We start from the raw sequence: 19,951 nt of genomic DNA on the forward strand, positions 1-19,951 counted from the left end.
TAAATGTGTGTGTGTAAATGCGCTGGTGAGCAAAGGTGTGCGGGAGAGAAATAGCCTGTTTCAAGGGCATACTCAGACAGATAGAGGTGAAGTCATGCACACACACACACACACACACACACACACACTCGTGCACACACAAGAGTAAGTGGTGATGAATTGGTCCGACCACACCTCCTCCATCCTCCCTCGACTGTCTCTCCCGTCGTCATGGCAACCATCAGCGCCTCCGCTGCATCCTGCATTCATGCTTTCATGCTTTCACACCACGAGCAGCCAGCCTTTTCATCACTCCCTCTCCTTTCTTCTTCTTTTTTTTTTTTTTTTACCCTCGCTCTGTGTTAAAAATGTGCTGAGTCCTGTTCTTTCCGGAGCTCTTCTATTTCTTTACTACATATATTCAGCACCTTCAGCTCTTCAGTATGAAATATTAAAGCATTCAAGCAAGAGCATTACATTCCTTGCATATATACTATATAAAGGCTACATTAGAGTCTTCTGTGGTTTCTGCTGAATACGATTACACACGTTCGGTCTAACCCTTCAGGAAACCTATAGACAAGCTGTTTTTCACTTAATGGTCCATAATAGCACCTTGTTGGCACACTGACCTCACCTCCTCTGTCTGCCGTAGCATGTCAGTGCTCAGCGAGGTGCGATTTAAATATGAACTGTTGCTCCTTTTACTCCCGTAATTAACGGTATCACACTGCAAATTATGCAATGCAATGAGGCAATTACGCCCACAATGGTGTTATATATATAGAGTATTCTCACATGCTATGTATATGTGATGTTAACAAGCGTTTGATTGGATTGCTGCACCTAACAGGAAAATGAATGCATAACATAAAAGAAAAAAACATGTGAAGTTGAAGTTAGGATTTTGAAAAGCATGAAATGGATCAAGAGAATATAAAAATTCCATACATTTTGTGAAAATATTTAAATCTTATGTACATATATAGGTTTACTATTCACTAACTAAATGTATTTCTCTAATCTCCCATATGCACAATGACCCCCTTTAAAATTAAATGCAATTATTACAAATAAGGCACCGACCAGCCATGATTTTGATCAGTCAGCATCAAACTTCTGCAATGAATTTACCATCACTGCACGCTTCAATACCACACACAGTATATAGTGTACATTGCGTTACATGTCCTTCAGAGTAAACAGTATCATCTGTTCGGCACTTACTGTGATCTCACTTTCTCCATCTGCACGGCTTAAAAGAACCATTATTTAGATAAGAAACAAAGGCTTTTGAGAGGAGAAAATATCCTTCGATGGATTCACATTAGCCCTTGTATCCGGTATTAGAGCAGCAGATCCGGCACTCCAAGAGTCGTGCAATCAAGCAGCTCCTCTATAATCATCCCCTGGAGCAGGACACGAAATACTCTCAATCAGCCCGCCAGTGCTGTGGATATACCAATGTCTGTGGGTTTGTCCATGCATGAGTATGCATAAATGTGTGTGTCTGAATACACTGAACATATACAGTATGTGTGTAGAAAGAAATTTAGAAAAAACACTTCCGACTTTCTAAATTGTTATTCTCCTACAGGGAGTAGGAGGCAAGCCAAGATACCAATGTCTGCCTCTACTATAGATACAGACGGATGTAGATACTATGTGCATCACCAGCAGAACAGCGGGCAGGCTGTGTTTACACCGGGTCTTCCAGTCTTCATTCACGAGATGCAACATTTAGATCACCTGTGGACCAAAATTAAGAACTTCAACTGTGATACGATATGTGCGTTACGATATGTATTCATTGCATTGTATGTATATACAGCTGTTTTTAGAAATTATAAGTATCACTAGTACTAATATCTATATCCTTAGAGACATGAGGTTTATTAGCTGACGAGGGGAATGACTAAAGCAAATCCCCTCCTTGTGCCTCCTTTATTACATGGTTCTCTTTTGGAAAATGAATGAGTAGGATCTCATATTCAATATAAAAAAAAAAAGCGCCTCTCTTTTCATCTTCCGACCAACCGACTGCTCCTGCTTGCCACAACAGTCCCGCTCTGCTGAGCCATGATGTGAAAACATTAAGCCGCTGTGAGTGACAGCAGCTAGGACTCCAGATGTTGACATTTAACGACTGCTCGTGCAACTCCCCGCTACTTTTCCTGTTGTCAGTTCCTTTGATCCCTTCGGTAGGAACAGAGCGACGTCTTCAAGGCAATGGCAGCTTGTACAGCTTTTGATGGCAATAATGTGTCTCTGTGTCGCATTTCTGAGCAGAGCGCTCCTCTGTTTGCAGTAATGTACACCTGCTTTTCTGTCTCCCCCGTCTGTGCACTTTGGCGTGAGAACATCATCTAGTAGCACTTTTACTGCTAAATTCTGCGAGATGGACGTGTTATTTCAAAACCAAGAGATTTATTCCAAGCAGTACAAAGAACTTCCTAAACTGCACACCAGGGTGTGTTAGGCTGCAGTAAATTTGGTCCAAAACCACAGCGCTGAATTTGGGCCACGCGCACCACAAATGTTGGTTCTCCTAAATTGACATTAAATCTGACTCATCCTTACTCTAAAAGTTAAATCACTTACAACAGCGAGACAGACCAAATCTGTCTTAATTTACCTAACGTCCGCCAAACACCTATCACCCGGGCCAAATGCCTGTGAATGTACTCAGTGTGAGGTTAAAACAACACGTAACGACTACTGTTTCATGTCAGACATATTCGTCTCCGAGTCCTTACATGACTCCAACACAAACACCTTATACGTGATCTGACTGCAACACATGCCCCTATAAAAAAAATTTTAAAAAAAACTTTCTCTGTCGTAGTCCTTACAAGAGCTTTGTTCCAATTGCAGTGTGGGAATACTATAAGTCACAGTGACAGGAAAGATGAAGAATCTCTTTTCCCTAATAACAAGTTACAGTGTGGTTGGTCAGAAAAGGAAAGACCACCCTGAAGCGGCTGACAGAAAATTTTGACTGTGAAACCAGTCCGGCTTGTCAAGAATGTTAAAATTCAAGAGCTTAGAGAAATAATCAAAGCCATTATTGATGAATGGCAAACTGTATAGGTATATTATTAGTGTAAATGTCAGTGGAGCTTTACAAATATTACAGCGAGTGTTCATTCAAAAGGATATAATAGCTGTTTGTGCTAAAATGATTGATAAATTAGACCTTGGCCCAATAGGTATAAATTTAGAGAAAGAATATACGAGACTGGAATAAACACAGTGATAGCTGGTTTTGAGTTTAAAGGAAAAAATACACTGAGGTTTATTCTGCATCTGAAAGCTGCTTATTAAATTAATATTCTGCTTGTTCTGCATGTACAGGGTCACTGAGTCCAGCGCAGAGGAATCTCCACAGCAAGTCTGAGGATGGAACTGCTTGTGTTGGGGGAAAAAGAAAAGTTAATAATCGAGCTCTATGAATCAATTTTTCTTGTGTCGATTGATTTTCTGACCCAATTGTTTTTTGGGTTTCTTTTCATCCACTGTCTGATCACCTCTCCTTTCGTTGTCATCGCTCTTTCAATCTTTTCCCCCCAGTCCTGCCGCCCCTCGCGGTTCAAGATTTGTACAGTTCATCGAAACAAATCACAGCAGTTGCCCATGCAAACAGTAAAGTTATTTCCACTCCTGTAGTCCTTCCAAGCCCTGTCTGACAGACCACAGCCAGCAACCACAAACACACACGCACGCTCACATGCACCGAGGCCCACAGTGAAAATAAGTCTCCGACTTCTCTGTGGTTTCCATCCCAAAAGCCCATGCTCCATGGTTTCATCCTGTGCTTCTTTTCTCCTCTGTGCTTGCATTTATTTGAATTCAAATATCAACTGAACATTTAGAGTCATCTAACAGCAACTGTGCATATATAGACAGTATATATATGTGCGGCACGATGCCCCACTGTACCACTCAGCGACACCGGATGGTAATCAAACAGGAGGGAGGAAAGGAAGCGGAGGTTAGTTTGGGCAGGTGGGAAGTAGTAAGAGATTCTCTCGTAAAAGATTCCACTATAGGGGAATGGAAACTTTCTTTCCCTCTTTCTGATGTTGCTCTAACCTTTAATAGACATCTCATGGTGAGAACGATCCTTATAAAAGCTGAAGTCCAAAGAAAAGACAATATGAGGTGCACGCATGACAGAAATGCATGTGGGAGATGTAAAGAAAGTGAGAGACGTGATGTGGACCATATTGAATATAAAATGCTTTTTACTTGGTCAGTGCCATTTCTGTGATCTCATATAGAGCAGGCGAGATCAGCAGTATTGTTTAATATTGTGTCTTTTGGCACGATAGATGCAACACTAGATCTGGAATAGTGATGTATGTCCCCCCCCCCACCCCTCTCTGCCTCTGCCTCTCTCTCAGCATCTCTCTCCACGTCTGAGCTCCAGAGGTGAGAAGGAAAAAGAAGAGGACAAGTGAGATGATTAAATGGATGATTCATTTGAGAACACAAATATCTGTAGCTGCACTGTCTTTGACCCCTGAGAGGAAAATAAATAGTGTGTAGCGAGCTGGGACACAGACACAACACCAGAGGAGCGGAGTCAGCCAGATAACAGCTCCGAGGCTGCTGCTCCTCTCACACACACACACACACACACACACACACACACACACACACACACACACACACAAACAACAACTGAAAGTCATGGCCTAGAGTTGTGAAAAAAACACAACAAAGAAAAACGAATCAAACAACTTAAATCATTCATATCTCTCTGTCTGTCTTGGTCGCATCCAACTGTGACTTCAAACCTGACACCCAACTCTCTGTAAAGCCAAAATTGCAGAATCCGATACACTGGGAAACAAGCTCTTGTACCACCCTTCAACCCCAAACTTATTGACCACCTGCTGTTCCAAACTGGAGAACCCCTCCCAAAGCAAATACAACCCGGAGAAACAGGGGAAGCATACTAATTTACACCAACTTAACTCAGTATGTCATGAAATTAGATTAGTGTGACCTAATGAACTGTTGAGAGCCTCAGGATCACCTGCCGCTCGTGTGCAGTGGTGTGTATGTGCACTTTTTGTGTGTGTGTGTGTGTGTGTGTGTATATATATGCCTGTGGGTTTGGTCCTTTGTAGTGAATGAGAAGGAGGATTTGAGAAATAAGACGAGACAGTGACAAAATGGAAGCCCATACAGAGATAGAGACGACGGATGTCTGGTGCAGACGGCAGATACGTTTGAAAAGAGACACGATGCGAAAAGCAGCCCAGGAGAGCTGGAACAGAGAGATAGGCGGGAGGGAAGAGACAGATAGATGTGTGTTGTCTGTGCTGTTGTCTGTGGAGGATCCGCCTGCAGGTGTTTCATATCTGTGTTTTCCACAGACTAAAGGAGATACCTTAACTATGTTCATGCTAAAGTTGAATGTGTCCACCTTGTCAGCTAAAGGCTGTGGAGAGAAACCATATGAACTAAACACAAGCTTTGGAATTGACCCGTGTCTTTTTCTACACACATTAATCCATTGCTGAGAAGATAAATCTGCTGATATTCAGCAACTCCAGGCTCAGATGAAGTTCTTTTTGGACACCATGTTAATCAAATTACCAGAAGTGCCTTTTTCCATCTAATAAACATAACTGTTCTCTACCCATAACTCTCCTTCTCTGCTGCTGAAACATTGATCCCTGCTTTCATCACATCCAGACTCGAGTACCACAGCAGCATTCTCTATAACACATCATCCAAAGTCCTTAATAAACTCCAGTATATCCAGAACCCTGCTCCCTGCTAGCTCACTAACCCCCGTTCCCATGGCTACATCAGCCCTCCTCTGGCTCCCTGTCCCGCAAAACATTCAATTTAAAAAGGAGATATTTGTAAATATTTGCTATTGGTACATATCCAACGTTAGTATTAACAGCTGTTTACTTACCAGTGTTGCCAAGAGTTTCAACAATTGTTGCATTTACAATACAAGAGGTTATAATAGGCTACGTTCTTCTAAGCAACTTCTTCAGGGCAGATTGGAGGCTAAAATGAGTCACTATCGGAAAGTGACGAGACAGACCGGGGCTAGCTGGTTAGCGTGCTAACTTCAGTAGAAGAGAGGATGTTATAAGGACAAGAATCAACATTGGTGTTTCTTTCCACCACTGGAGACAGCTCTTGGTAAGTAGAGGAATGAAGTTTGATGTTGAAATTACAACGTTTCTTCTAGACTGGTAAGTAAACAGCTGCTAATGCTAACGCTAGCTATGTAGCAATAGCAAAACTCACAAATAGCTCATTTAATGTCCTGTGCTACCTCCTGCTTTTAGAGTGTTTAGAATCTATTGATCTTGTATTGGACAGTGTCTTTTAGTATCACTCTATAAATAAAATGTACTATGATCATTCTTATTATTAAAACTCAGCATGTTTTGGTGTTTTATAGAGCTGTTGTGCTCAGAACTGAGTAACAACAACATACAGCAAAGTGCAAAGAAGGAAATACTTTCCATACTTGATAGTCTCAGTCACTGATGGGAGATTAATTCCTTGAGAAAGATAAAGTTGCCAAGACCATGCAAGGGCAGCCATAATGGTAAAATCCCCGAGACATGAGCAGAAAAAGGAAAAAAAAAAAAAAGAATGGAGAGAAAGATACTCACTAACAGATGATATGAAGAAATGGAACAGAAACCAGTCAAACTGGACAGGGACAAAAAGCGAGTAAGAGAAGAAAACCCCTCACTGCCATATGGTACAGAGTATTGGGCCTAATGAGGCGTGAGGCCATCCTCTCCACAGAGGCATCGGCCAGTCAGATCACACATGAGTGAACACTCTGATAGGTTTAAAACACAGCATATGCCAACAGCTAGTGATATGGAACCAAACTACTGCTTCTGAGGGAAAAGGGAAAGAAACAAGATTGATTTACCCAACCCGGGGGCACAACCCAGCAGCCACCAAAGAGCTGAAAAATGCAAAGAGAAATCTGTCCGATAAGAGGTTAACATTTTGAAGCTTTGAAGCATTTTGATTGCGACTGAAAATATTCCAGCAGAAAGAGATACGGTCAATATCAGCGGAGAATCTGGGCTCTGAACTGGTGCCTCCATTGAAAAAATGAAAAAGGTTTGCACTAATGTGATACAGTATATAGATGTATGGTGTGTTTTAATAATAATAATAATGTCCCCTACCACTGGGGGCAGCCAGCACGCCTTGAGAAGCTACTCTGTCAGATATTCAACAGAAGAAGAACAACTTGTTTGCAGGTATTGGGTCATCAACCAGAAGACTGGGCAAATGCGGCTATATGAAAGGTCGTGATATCACCAGAGTTATTATAATGCATCCTTCATCTCGGGACGTGCACGCAAAACTCAAAAAATGGTTAACATCATGGTGGGGGAAAAAAAAAATCAGAGGATCTCCAGGGTCAGTAGGATTTATCATCTAGACATAAAGCACGTCTGTAGAGGATTTCATGCAATCCATCCGATACCTGTTGAGATATTTCGGTTTGGATCAAAGCAGTGGACCGACAGACACAAGCAACGCTGCCAGCATGGCAAAGAATGGGGGTTCATATAGTAAAAATCTGAAGGACTGTACCCTTTACATCTCTTACAACACCCCCAAAAGGTTTAGACCTTCTGCTCTTTGAACAAAAAGACATTACCACCATGATGTTAACAAAGAAAGCCCGTCTCAATCTCTAAGAAGTTTAAGGCTTGAGCGTAAAAAAACCAAGATGGATTTCGTTGACGGCACTGGAGCCTCCAGTAGCAAACAGGTGATGAATTCACAGAGAGCGTTGATGGATGCTATGAGAATAGTTCGCATAGCAGACAAACCATCCCAATCCCTCGTCACACATATTCTGTCAACAACGCTGGCAGCTGAGAGACGTGTGAGTCGGTGAGAGAGAGCGGGAGAAAGAGACGAGAGTGAGCGTGTCAGAACGGGGGCCAGCTGTTAGCAGCATGAAACGATTCGCCGAATTTTCAATCTCGCTGGTGTCGTCTGTTTGTGTGTGAACCCCAACCATTCTTCATCGCTGATCACCTGTTAAGACGCAACCGAGGCACGTGGTGACAGGGACCGCTCCGACCTGCAGCCTCTGCTCACCCTGCCATCGATCCTGGCGAATTAAAACGCACCGACAGATTAATTAAAACACACGAGATGAAGTTTCGACAGAGCAGGGCTGTGTTAACGCGCAGCTGCCACCATAGGAGGGAAGACATCAAGCGGACAATAAATTTCATCTTCCCCACACATTTTCAAGCTTAATAAAAACTAGAGTGTGTGTGTTGTGAGTCTGGGCTGGAGGGGAGCGTGCGAGCTCCAAGTGGAAGCTGTGGTTTGGTCTGGCTCTGGTTTCCACAGGGGTCGTATTCTGCGCAACACCAGCAGGAGACCGGTCCGCAGTTACAGGAAGCTTGAACTGAACACCTTCCTGCGCTGAGTGTGTCACCATATGTCTCTGGCTCTATTGGTTTATCAAATGTGATTAGTCTCAGTGTGCATGCGTGTGTGTATGTTTTAAATATGATTAGTCTTTCCTTATAGAGCCGTATAGACTTTAGCCACGGGGTCCCCAACTTTGGACTTCACACCAAAAGGGCTGATTGCTCTGACAGACAGACGTTCTATGTTTATCCAAGTGGTTTTGCGGGAAGTTCATGAGGACTAACTCCACCTGTCTAAAGAAACCTATCTCTATATGTTTTTGCTCTATTTCAGTCGCCTTCACACCACACTCACATGCTCATGTTTGACTTTCTTGTCTTGTTATCTTTTTTTTTTTTTTTTTGCCTGTAGGTGAAATCAAGATTTCACCACATTTGCCTGTTGAGACTGGACTGAAATCACCATCATCAGGTCAAAATTTCCCCTTGACCAGCAGTTTGCTGCATGACCAAGAAACTCAAAAAAGAAAGAAAACCCAAATTTCCATGAAATTGCCTGTGGAGAGTCGTAGTCTCCAAATGGGGAGCTTTAATTTAATGGGCAGATTTCTTATTACATTTACTACTCAGTTTCTCCATGTCATTCTGCTGGAATATTTTCAGTAGCAATCAGCATCACAATGTTAAACTCTGCATGGTTCGACCACAGAGCTCCCCGGAGGATGAACCATTTCTGTTTTGGATACTCCTGGACAACTCTTGCACAAGTCTCAGCTCAGAATGTTAACTTTATTTGCAGGCTACATCACAGTCTGTGGCACATTCATGTTCAGGGAAAAAACTGCAAGTTTAAGGGCTCCTTTCGGCTAGTACCACCCTCACGATGAGGAAATCTTATCCCCAATGTTTGCAAGGATATATTCCGAGCAAAATCATCAGTATCATCAAATTTGAAGCCTTTATGATACAGGTTTTACTCATGTTTCAACTTACTTAAATTATTCATTTTTAAAGCACAGCATGAAACTGTACTCTAACGACAGACATTGTATTACCATTATACAATGCCAGCGAGCCATTCTCCGCCTCTTTGCGTATCTCCCAGCTGAGCACATCTGTGTGTGTCTGTCGAGATGATTGAGTGCTGTTTAACAGGCTTGACCAGGAAACCACATGCTGAACATCACAGGGGAGATGCATCACCTGCTCAAAGTAAGCTCTTGGCTTCTACAGTGTACACAAGTACACACATACACAGATGTATGACATACAGGCATGCACATGCACGTACGCGCACACATGCAAACTTTTGCCTTCTGTTTTACTGCCTTGTCCTCAACTATCTCGACTATTGCGTTTCCCTTTATTTTATCTGTAATATATTTTATCCAAACTCATCTTTTCCTGTCTCGCAGCTCGTCTGCTGGTGGTGCCGTTTCAGCGTTGGCAAGGATGTCGCCGCATGTGAGATCAGCAGTGGCTTCCCAGCGGTCAGGTCATGCTGGAAGTGAGCATGTCATTGGATTTGACAGAAACTCTGCGAGGCACAACCCACACAGGAAAAGACTCTGAAACATACAGATTATACCCAAGAAAAAGAGCGAGGGATCTTAAAGCGCGTTATAAAAACTCAGCGGCTTTAGCGCTCATTCAGATGGGCCCCACGCAGATGAGAAGACTTCAGCGACCTTCATGTGCTAAAAAGGTTTTGTTTTGTTTTTTAAAGCAAATAACATGATCCACTCTAAATATGCCAGTCACTTTTCATCACCGGCCATAATTCACGCTGTTCTCATGACCTCTACCTTCTCAGGATATGAACCTGAATTAGAAGAATGCGCACACTTACACACACACACACACACACACACACACACACACACACACACACCGAGGCACCACAACCTCTCCTGCCTGGGAAATACTTTAAGGAAGCAGGGGAAGAGGAAAAGGGGGGAAACCAAGAAATAAATAACTCCTTTGTGTTGCGGCTACATAAACAGTGCAGCACATTACAGATTACTATAGTGGCCCAAACTGATAAGAAGCTTCCTACACACTATCACTGCATGTACATATATATGTGTGTGTGTGTGTGTGTGTGTATGCATGAGTGGAGAGGGAGAGAGAAACAAAGAGACATGATGAGAGAGATACAAAGAAAGAGAAACAGAAATGGATGAAAAACGACTGAAAAGAGAGGCTAACTACCCCTTACCTTATGTGCGTATATGTCCCATTCCTTCATACACTTCTTCTGATAACACGTTTCCTTGTTTAGATATTAAACATTCGCTGATTTGCCTCCATTTTTACACAAAGTATCCAAAATCTCAATCAGCAAACCAGGCGAGTATAATAACTGCAAAAGGCAAATGCGATTGTTATCTTTTGTAAATATTAGCACAATTCTGAGAACATTCTTCGTCTCGACTCTGTTAGGAACGTGACATATTCTCACCACCTTGTCCTCGGTGCCAAATAACATCACACAAAAATGTAAACTGGGCTCACTGGACCAGCTGACCCAATTCTTCACTTTGTCACTATCTTGACAGAGTAAAATACCAAACTGCTCCACAATCTGGACAGTGGGTTGGCAGGCAAGTGGAGAAAATACAGAGAAAATCTTGAACGACATCCATTAGGCTATGGTCTAACATAATATCTGTGTGTGTGTGTGTGTGTGTGTGTGTGTGTGTGTGTGTGTGTGTGTGTGTGTGTGTGTGTGTGTCCTGTCTGAGAAGCCACATGTATGTCATTGCCCCAGACAAAAAAAAGAAAAAAAAAAGTTTACTCCCAACTACCATTATCCTGCAAATCACAGCCCCTGCCCGGAGAATCCTGACTGGTTTCCGAGCGAGCCTTGAGGAACGTGCCGGAGTGAGCAAATCAAGCCTTATTCACTCCGCTCTGGCAAACTGGAAAACCACCCGTGATGTCTGGCATGGGATTACGCCTGCACCTAGTGCCAGAATAACTGCTGGCTAGGATTAGAGAAAAAAAAAAAAAAAAAACGGCTAACATTTGATTACAACTGCTGCAACAACTGGAATCGATGTCCAAGGGGGTCATTTAGTTGGTGGAGGGATATAATAATTTAACAGAGCAGTTTAATTGGGAGCAAATTACAGGGTTCAAGAATTCAGCAACGGACAGGCTGTATCTATAGAAAAGAAACAATAAATCATGTTAAGGCCTTCCTACTTTTTCCTCTCTCACTCCTTCCACAGCTCTCAAGCTCTCCTTTTTATTTCATTCTCGTCTCATATCACTACTCCTCATTATATTCCCTCACTTCTCTCGTCTCTCATCTTCCCTCAGGAGCAGGCCCATATGCCAGTTTCCACTGAATACCAACCAGCCATCCTTTCCAAATACATGTTAAATGAACCTGCAAGAATGTGAAATTCAACTATTTATCTAATTCCACTTCGGTTGGCATGATCTGAGCTCCAAACCCTTTTATTAGGAAAGCTGTGCTTTTAAGTTTAGGCAGCAGCTTTTCCTGTAGAAATGCTGAGAAACTGAAACGTGGCTCTTTCTGCTCATCTGCTCCACAGCAGAGGTGTAAAACCAACCTGTAAAAACAGAACGTCTAAACGGTGTGTGGTGCCGAGTTAAGACTTTACTGGAAGACAAACAGCCACTCATCCTTTTTTCATTTTTCAAGAGAGGTCCTCTGTATATATACTATATAAGAGTTGCTAGTATTAAGATAAAAGCGAGACCAGTCAAGCTGCCGTGAGATAGTGCACCGATACCGAGGGCTCACCCTACGCTGCTGGCTGGGTTACCATGGCAACCCTTATGAGGTGAGAGAGAGGACATACCAGCACCAGAGTAAATCTCCTCACAGTAGCTTCAGGAATGCAGGTGAAGTCTCACTCCCTGCCCGTCTCTATCTGTTTCTTTCTTTCTCCTCCCTTCCTCCTCTTCTGGCCCAGTTTTTATGAATCACATCACGACGCTTCGATGCCTCCGAGTGCACCATCCTTTTCTGAAGTAGGACTTTGAGACCGCTTTTCACTTCAGACATGACTTTGATTTCCAGACTCATTTATATCGACATATATATCAGGCTTTTGCCAGGGGAGTAATCAGAGAGGGCTTAAGGGGAGGGTGTGAGTGAAAAGAGAGAGTGAATAAAGAGATGAGAGGACATGAGAGACAGTGAATACTTGGAGTTGGCTGTGTAAGTAGGACAGTAGTGTTGTGGCCAACGCGCAGCAAGATTGAACACCCTGAGAATTAAAGACGGCAGTTCCCTTACAAAATAAAGACGAGTACAGTGGAGGCGGAGAAAAAGAGGAAGATAAATGAAGACAGAGTAAAGTTTTTCAGGGGTTTCTCTTACCTCTAAAAAGCAGGTCCCAGCTGGGGTGTTCTCCTTGATGGAGGCTTTGTAGGAGCTGCTTGAGAACGTAGGTGTGTTATCGTTAACATCCTGCAGCACAATGTCCACCTTTGCCGTGGATGACAGCGGCGGGCGGCCGTTATCCGTCGCAACAACAGTCACACTAGGAGCTGGCTCTGATTCGAAATCCAGAGCGGCCGCGGTGGTAATGATCCCCGTGACCGGGTCTATGGAAAACCAATCAGAGTGAGAGTTTTTGCCTTTGAGGAGGCTATATCGGACGTCCCCATTGGGGCCCTGGTCCTTGTCCCTGGCAGTGACCTGAAGAACAAAGGATCCAGGATACACAACCTCAGGAATAGTTTGTCTGTAGGCCTGCTGGTCGAACAGAGGGGGGTTGTCATTAACATCCATCACCTGGATGGTGAAAGATGACTCCGCCCTGAGGGGCGGCGTGCCGGAGTCTGTGGCCATCACCCTGAGGTCATACGAATCCCGCTCCTCTCTATCCAAAACTTGGTCTACATATATCAGGTAAATGATGCTGTCCTTGGTTGTAAGAGCAAACTTCCCATCACCCCCCTCGAGGGACACATTCACGTTGGCGTACTCTCCGTAGTCTGGGTCCGTGACAGATATCCGGGCTACATACTGGCCTGGTTGGGCTCCTTCGGAGATTCTCGGAGAGCCGTCCTCACTGAGGAAGATGATGGTCATGGTGGGCTGGTTGTCATTGTAGTCACGGACGTGGATGGTCACGAACGCATTGGTCACCTGGGAAAAGACAATGGTGCATGTTTTGTGTTATTTTGTGCTCAAATCAAATTGTGTCACTTCATAGTGGAGGACTGTTATTTTCTGTTTAATTTATGTGTCTATTTTGTTTTAGTTTCATTTCTCTCTAGCTGTAAGTGCTGCAAGACGACCATGTTTACTGTGAGCTTCAGTGATCAGCGTCCTCCTGCAGCAGGAAACATCATTTTGGGGTTTATGGAAACATAAAATACAGGTGAAAACCTACTGAACCAGTCTGCGCTTATTGTGTCAAAATCTGTGAATAGAATAAAATTAAATGAACAAAAAATGAAGAAAACAATGACCCTTAAGTAACACACTTTGAAAACGCACTGCACATTGTGCTTAATGCACTGTAATAATGGAGCCATAATGGAATTACCTCTGGGTGGCTGGCGTTATCCCTGGCCTGGACCACCAGTTCATGGACCCTCTTTAGCTCATAGTCCAGGGGTCTATTCAGAGTGATGACCCCCGACTTAATATCCATAACAAAATAGCGGTCAGGGTCACTCTGACGCCGGTTGATTTCATAAAGCACCAGACCGTTATCGCCCTCATCCTCGTCTGTTGCGAACACCTACAGAGACAAGAGAGTCAAGTGCTGAAATTAAAGTGACCCCGGTGAGTCTGGATTCACAGAGGCAAGAACTATTAGTGGAGTAATGAGAAACTGCACAAATACTGACAACGCTTGGCTAACCTGTAGGATGCTGCTTCCCTGCGGAAGACTTTCAGAGATGATGGCGTGGTATCTGCTCTGATTGAAGACCGGCGCGTGATCGTTGATGTCAGTCACCGTCACCTCCAGGCTCATGGATCCCATCCTTCTAGGTGAGCCCCCGTCAAAGGCCTCCAGGACGAGGGAGTACGTTGAGCGTTTCTCCCTGTCCAGCAGTCCATTGACCACCAGGTCCAGATACAGCACCTTGTTAGCAGCTCTCTTGGTCTCCAGTCTGAAAGCCTGGCCTACATTGCCCTCTCTAATAGCGTAGCCTTGGGTTGTCAGCTGGTCCTTGTCCGCATCGGTCGCAGGCTCCAGGGAAAACCTCGTCCCCACTGCCGTGTGCTCGGGGATCTTGAGAGCAGCTTTCTTCTTAGGGAACACGGGCACGTGGTCGTTGATGTCGTTGACAGTGATGGACACCTCGATAGTGACTCCCGTCATTGTCACAGCGATGAAGCTGTAGTGATCCCTCTGCTCGCGGTCCAGACGCCGCGCGGTGGTAATGATGCCCGTGGTTTCGTCGATGTTGAGGTCGCTGCCAACGCCCGTGCCTTCATGGTCTGAGATGAAGTAAAGACTGGCAGTTTCACCGGGCGGTAACCCAGCGCTGATATCCCCAACGATGGTCCCCGCAGGCTGCTCTTCATCCAGCTGCAGTTCCAGCGCTCCGAGGACAGATGTAGACTGAAGAAGGACAAGGAGGATGCAGAAATGAAAGAGTGGCTTCCGCCGCCAGAGACACACACGGGGTCCGCTGACCCAAGCCCTCCGTCTTGACCCTTTACTTGTTATCGGCATGGCTGGGTTGTGCTACACCTGGGAGAAAGAAAATGGGAGAGAGAGAAAAGACAAGAGATCTATTTTATGATGTGAATCAGGCAATTGAACAACTTTTTTTCAGTCTCTCCCTGAAAACATCTTGAAAATTCAGTTCCTCTGTTAGCACAAAATGAAAACAAACTGTTCTTTTGTGGAGCCTGTATCTTAAATCCTCGCATGACAATGTGCTAACACTTTTACAATCCAGAACCTGTATTAAAGACACTGACTGATGAATTTCAGCTTTTTTTTCCCCATAAAATGTCTATACATAACATTTGGAAAGAACCCCTCAGCTGGATCAGGAAGATCTGAAAAAAAAAACATAAAAATGGAAGCTTAAGTCTGTCCAGGATCCACATTGGCTTGAACCACACTGAAGACAGAACCATAAACTATATTTATCTGAAGGATCACAAATTTTATTTGCTGGGTGAGAACATTTAAAAGTGTCCAGAGTGGTCACACAGTGAAATCCCAAGAGAAAAGACATTAAAGACACCGAAATGAGCATCTAGATCCTTTGTAGGATTTTTATATCCAACACAGATAGCGATAGCAAATGCCTACACACACACACTCACACACACACACAAACGCATGGAATGCATGGGAAAATAAGTGTATAGCTGCTTCAGCTGGGCCTTCATGGGTAAAAGCAGTCATTTAAGACTGTAAGCTTAGCCTCTATGTTCCCCAAACTCTAAATCATGCACAGATCCATAAAGATAATACCCTCCTCATGCTAATGCTGAATCAATCTTATCAGTCAAAGACTGAATCTAATCATGAACAGATACACATACTGTAACTATCCGCGCAAAGTCGTGCACCAGTCCAGGGTCAAACACTTCTTGCCAAAATTTGTTGATATTTGCTCTAACAAGGCGTGCCGCTTGGATATGCCTCGGATGGCACACTGACTGCATCACCCTAGTTTGAAAGGGGATCTAAAAACTCACCTGACACTGTTTGAGTTATCCGGCTGCAAAGCCACCATCTGGTACTTTCAGCAAGTTAAAACAAACACTAATAATTATTTGCAAATGGTATTTGACCCAGGTTTGACACACATACTTTCGCGCACTACCATAAAATTCTGGAAAATACACTCATAACTGTTCTGGCAAGGTTAACCTGCGCGGCTGCACTAAACTCTCACGAGATAGATGCTCATTTTACCCCTTGATGAGGTCTGCAAATATTTACATTATGTTCAAAATGAGACCAATTGTTTATGCATGTTCCTCTAGTATTTATAAGGGAAGATTTATGGAGCATATAACTCCGCAAAACATCCTGCAATGAGGAGAACCATCCAGCCCTAATATAACTCATTCATGGCACTTTGAGACGGGGGGAGATGCTGCATTTGCACCAATCTCCTACATTGAGCTAAACGTTAATACCTAAACTTTCTGCCTCTGTTAGCTAATGATCAAAAGTAGTAAAGTGTGCGACGTAGACAGGGGGCCAGTAGCAGACAGGAGTTAGCTGTCAGTTGAGGGTGTTGGCCCTTGCTGTCCAGCCATATTCACCCAGACAATCACTCCCACAGTGCATGTATAATCCGGACAGTTAACTTTAGGAATGTCTGCCACCTCTAGAGAGAAAACCAGGCTGCTGCCGGCTACAGTATTTGCACATACATTGAATTGAAGCATTCACACTCAGGTAAAAAAAAACAAAAAAAAAACAGCATAGACTGACCTTCCTCTTGCAGATTGATAGACAGACATATTACTACCCCTTATACAGTACGAGGATTAAAACTACCTCTCTTTCTAGTAGATGACACTTGCTCATATGCATTGATTCTACTGAGATAACGCCACTTTCATAACACAAGGCAGATTTTAAAAATATCATTTTATATCTAATGAATCCTACTGCAATCATCCAACCCAACAGTCTGTCTGCTGACCCTGACCTCCTGCGGTAGTTTCCGAGGCCTCTGAGGAGGGGAGATTAATAAAGTCTATAGTTCCACTGGGACAGGGAGAGGGACACGGATACTGGGCCCTCTGGTACAGTCACTGACCTCTACATCTGGTCCAGACGGCTGCTCTGGACAGTTGCTGCACTCCTACACAAAGAGGGAAGCAGAGCTAAGACTGAGCACAGGCTGGCGTACACACCCTTCTTTTGTTGTGCTTGCTGCGCAGTTGCGAGCGTTTGTCTACGGGGCTATCTTCAAATAGAGCCGCAGGAAAAGAGGAGAGGGAGAGGAGTTAAAAGAAGAGGCCTGGAAGAGATAATTAAGGGTGTGATGATGAAAAGAAGACCTTCTTCCGCTGAAAGGGGATTTTCAGAGTCTGAGCTCGGCCCTTTTGAGATCCCGTTCGGACTACATGAGCCCAGGGTTCAGGACCATAATGAAGCCATTGAGAGCGAAAAAGAACAAAGCAGAGAAATGGAAAGAGTGGATTTTAGGACACAATAGAAGAAGTTACAGTCTGAGGCGTGATTATAGTTTGATTTGGCTTGACGGCCTTATTGTCCTTAAGGACCACTGAGCCGTGTAGGTGAAGTCGGAGAGGGTGTATTCCAAAGTGTGTGAGCGCGTACGTGTGTGTCCTCGCTCGCTCGTTGCTTCAGTCGAGTGTCAGTGAAAGGTTATATTGATGAACTGATCTCACGGCTGTGATCTGTCACTGTCAATGAGCAGTCGGCCCATGACATCATCTCCCTTTTCGACGTGTAGTGCAACGCACTTGTGTTTGTCCTGGATAACACGAGCTGATGAGGAATGGAGAGAGAGAGCAAGGGCTAGAACATAGCTCATGTTGAAAGGATACTGGCTTTAACAGATGGTCAGTGGAGTAAAAAAGACGCTCCCTCTAGTGGCACGCTTTGTAACATTCTGCTAATTGTGACAAATTATGTTTCTAGTAGTTGAAATAAATCAAGTGTGTGAATCTAATTTCATCTTAAATGCAAGAAACCCACACAGAAGAAATCAAAACAACAGGTTTCAACCTGTCTTTCTGGTTACATGGCTTTTTTCTACATCTGTGTCTTTGTACGCCTGCACAACATATGTGCACGCAAAAAGTGACATCATCTCTGTGCGACCACATTGACAGGCAGGACGGACCCAGAGGGCTCCATGCAGTCTCAGCCACATTATATCTGGCATTGCACCCCCATAATCTGCCTCTGCTGTGCACAAGCCTCAAAGCCTCAAATACATGGGCCTCCGCTCTTAAGTGCTGTTACCATATAATAGGAAACCATAGTGTTTTCTATAGGATGTGACCATTTAAAGTAGTAGCAGAGCGCGCGCATGTGTGTGTGTGTGTGTGTGTGTGTGAGGATGCGTGTGAGTGTGTTTATGCTGTCGTATCGCAGTTGTGAGGAATAGCTTTTCCTCATGCAGTGCCAATTCTTAACAGGCCCCTCTATCTCCCTATCCCTCCCATGTCCCCTCCTCCCACCTTCCCTCACTCCATCCCCTCTAATGGATTTTGCAGATCTAGTTGGGCACGCCATAGCTACCCGTGGCCAAGCTAAACAGGACCCAAAGTCACGAAGTTCCAAGTTTAAAGAAAAAAAAAGAAAAAGAAAAAAAGGATACTCCATACCGCCTCTATCTCAACTATGTTTCTTACGTTTTGATGGAACAGCACATGGTTGCTTTCAACTAGTTCCTCAGCAGCTGAGAGGTCTGGCATTGCCTGTAGGTAGTCGGCAGCCGCTCATTCAGCCCTGCAACTGCCTCTGTGTCACCCAGAGCAAAGACTGGCCCGATGCTGTGATTGACAGTAAAGTCAGACAGGGAGGGGGAAGGGTGAGCCTGTCAAAATGACACACGCAGAGGCAGACACTGGATGCAACCTCACATATTGCATATTCAAGACTCCCAACTGCAAAAATCACATCTCTGGAGGAATTTTCACACCTTGCAACAGTTCTCTTGCAATCCGTGTCATGCATGTGCTCTATATGCTGCTGAGATAATAGACTGCTGACGTGATTTAGAAGTGTAAAAAAAAAAATCCTTCTCAACAAATGTATAATTACAGAGTGGCTGGGGCAGCGCCAAATCTTTAAATGACTGAGAATTAAAAGGGTTAGGGCAGGTTGTGGTGAAACAGGCTGCAGCGGTCTGCAGCGGTAAAAAGGCTTTGTGTGAAGAGGGAGGGAGGGACGGCGACAGTCCTGGTGGGGGTTAGAGGATAGAGGAATGCTTTGCATCTCAGTTTTCATGTCGTTTGGGTTGTGTGTGTTTAGGGGGACGACAACTATGACCCCTGTCTCCCCTTGAGTTGCCTTTCCCCAGATCTCTGGATATAGACGTCCCACTTCTAACCCCAGCTGTCACCAGCGCAGTGAGCATATGCCTGTGTGTTGTCGGTGTGTATATTTGAGTCCCCATATATGCACATATACATCTGTTTCCTCAGTTCCTCTTTTACTTTTTCATCAATTTAAGAGTCTACGCTAAAAGTGGATATCAGTTTCAATTTATTGCCTTAACTGACTCAATTAAAACCGAATCGACCCCGATCCGGTGATGCTGAAGTATCTGAAGTGTCACAGCACCAGCCCCTCAGACAGCCAGACGACCACTGTCTGGACGGTTACACACTCACTGAAATATACATGCACGTGCTGCACCAAAGCTCAATCAATATTAATGCTAACTACACGCAGAGAGAGTTCATGACTGTGTCAACCAGCAGACGTAAAAGCTCTCACAACCCGTGAAACCCAACCAATCTGGTTTGCAGAGACTGGTAGAATCTAAGTAAGTTTGAATTAATTATGAGGAAGGGAGGACCGATTCCTTCGCTGCTCTTCCCCGTGGCTCGAATGGCTGATCTGACACAGAGTGACAACTCATCCAGCCACAAACACATCTGTAAC

At 44.1% G+C, this 19,951-nt stretch overlaps 1 protein-coding gene across 1 annotated transcript in view; it reads right to left on the reverse strand.

Moving 5' to 3' along the window:
- dchs1b (dachsous cadherin-related 1b) overlaps positions 1–19,951 on the reverse strand; it is an 84,711-nt gene that overhangs the window by 55,350 nt on the left and 9,410 nt on the right. The window contains exons 2-4 of the mRNA XM_023402562.2: positions 14,240–15,079; positions 13,919–14,116; positions 12,742–13,515 (exon numbers count right to left, since the gene is read on the reverse strand). Of these exons, the coding sequence (XP_023258330.1) occupies positions 12,742–13,515; positions 13,919–14,116; positions 14,240–15,061 (1,794 nt within the window). The 5' untranslated portion in view covers positions 15,062–15,079. The remainder of the gene's footprint in view (positions 1–12,741; positions 13,516–13,918; positions 14,117–14,239; positions 15,080–19,951) is intronic.

The sequence above is a fragment of the Seriola lalandi genome, unplaced genomic scaffold (assembly GCF_002814215.2).
Source record: "Seriola lalandi dorsalis isolate HSWRI2012SDOR001 ecotype SW California unplaced genomic scaffold, Sedor1 jcf7180002053944, whole genome shotgun sequence".
Classification (NCBI taxonomy): Eukaryota; Metazoa; Chordata; class Actinopteri; order Carangiformes; family Carangidae; genus Seriola; species Seriola lalandi.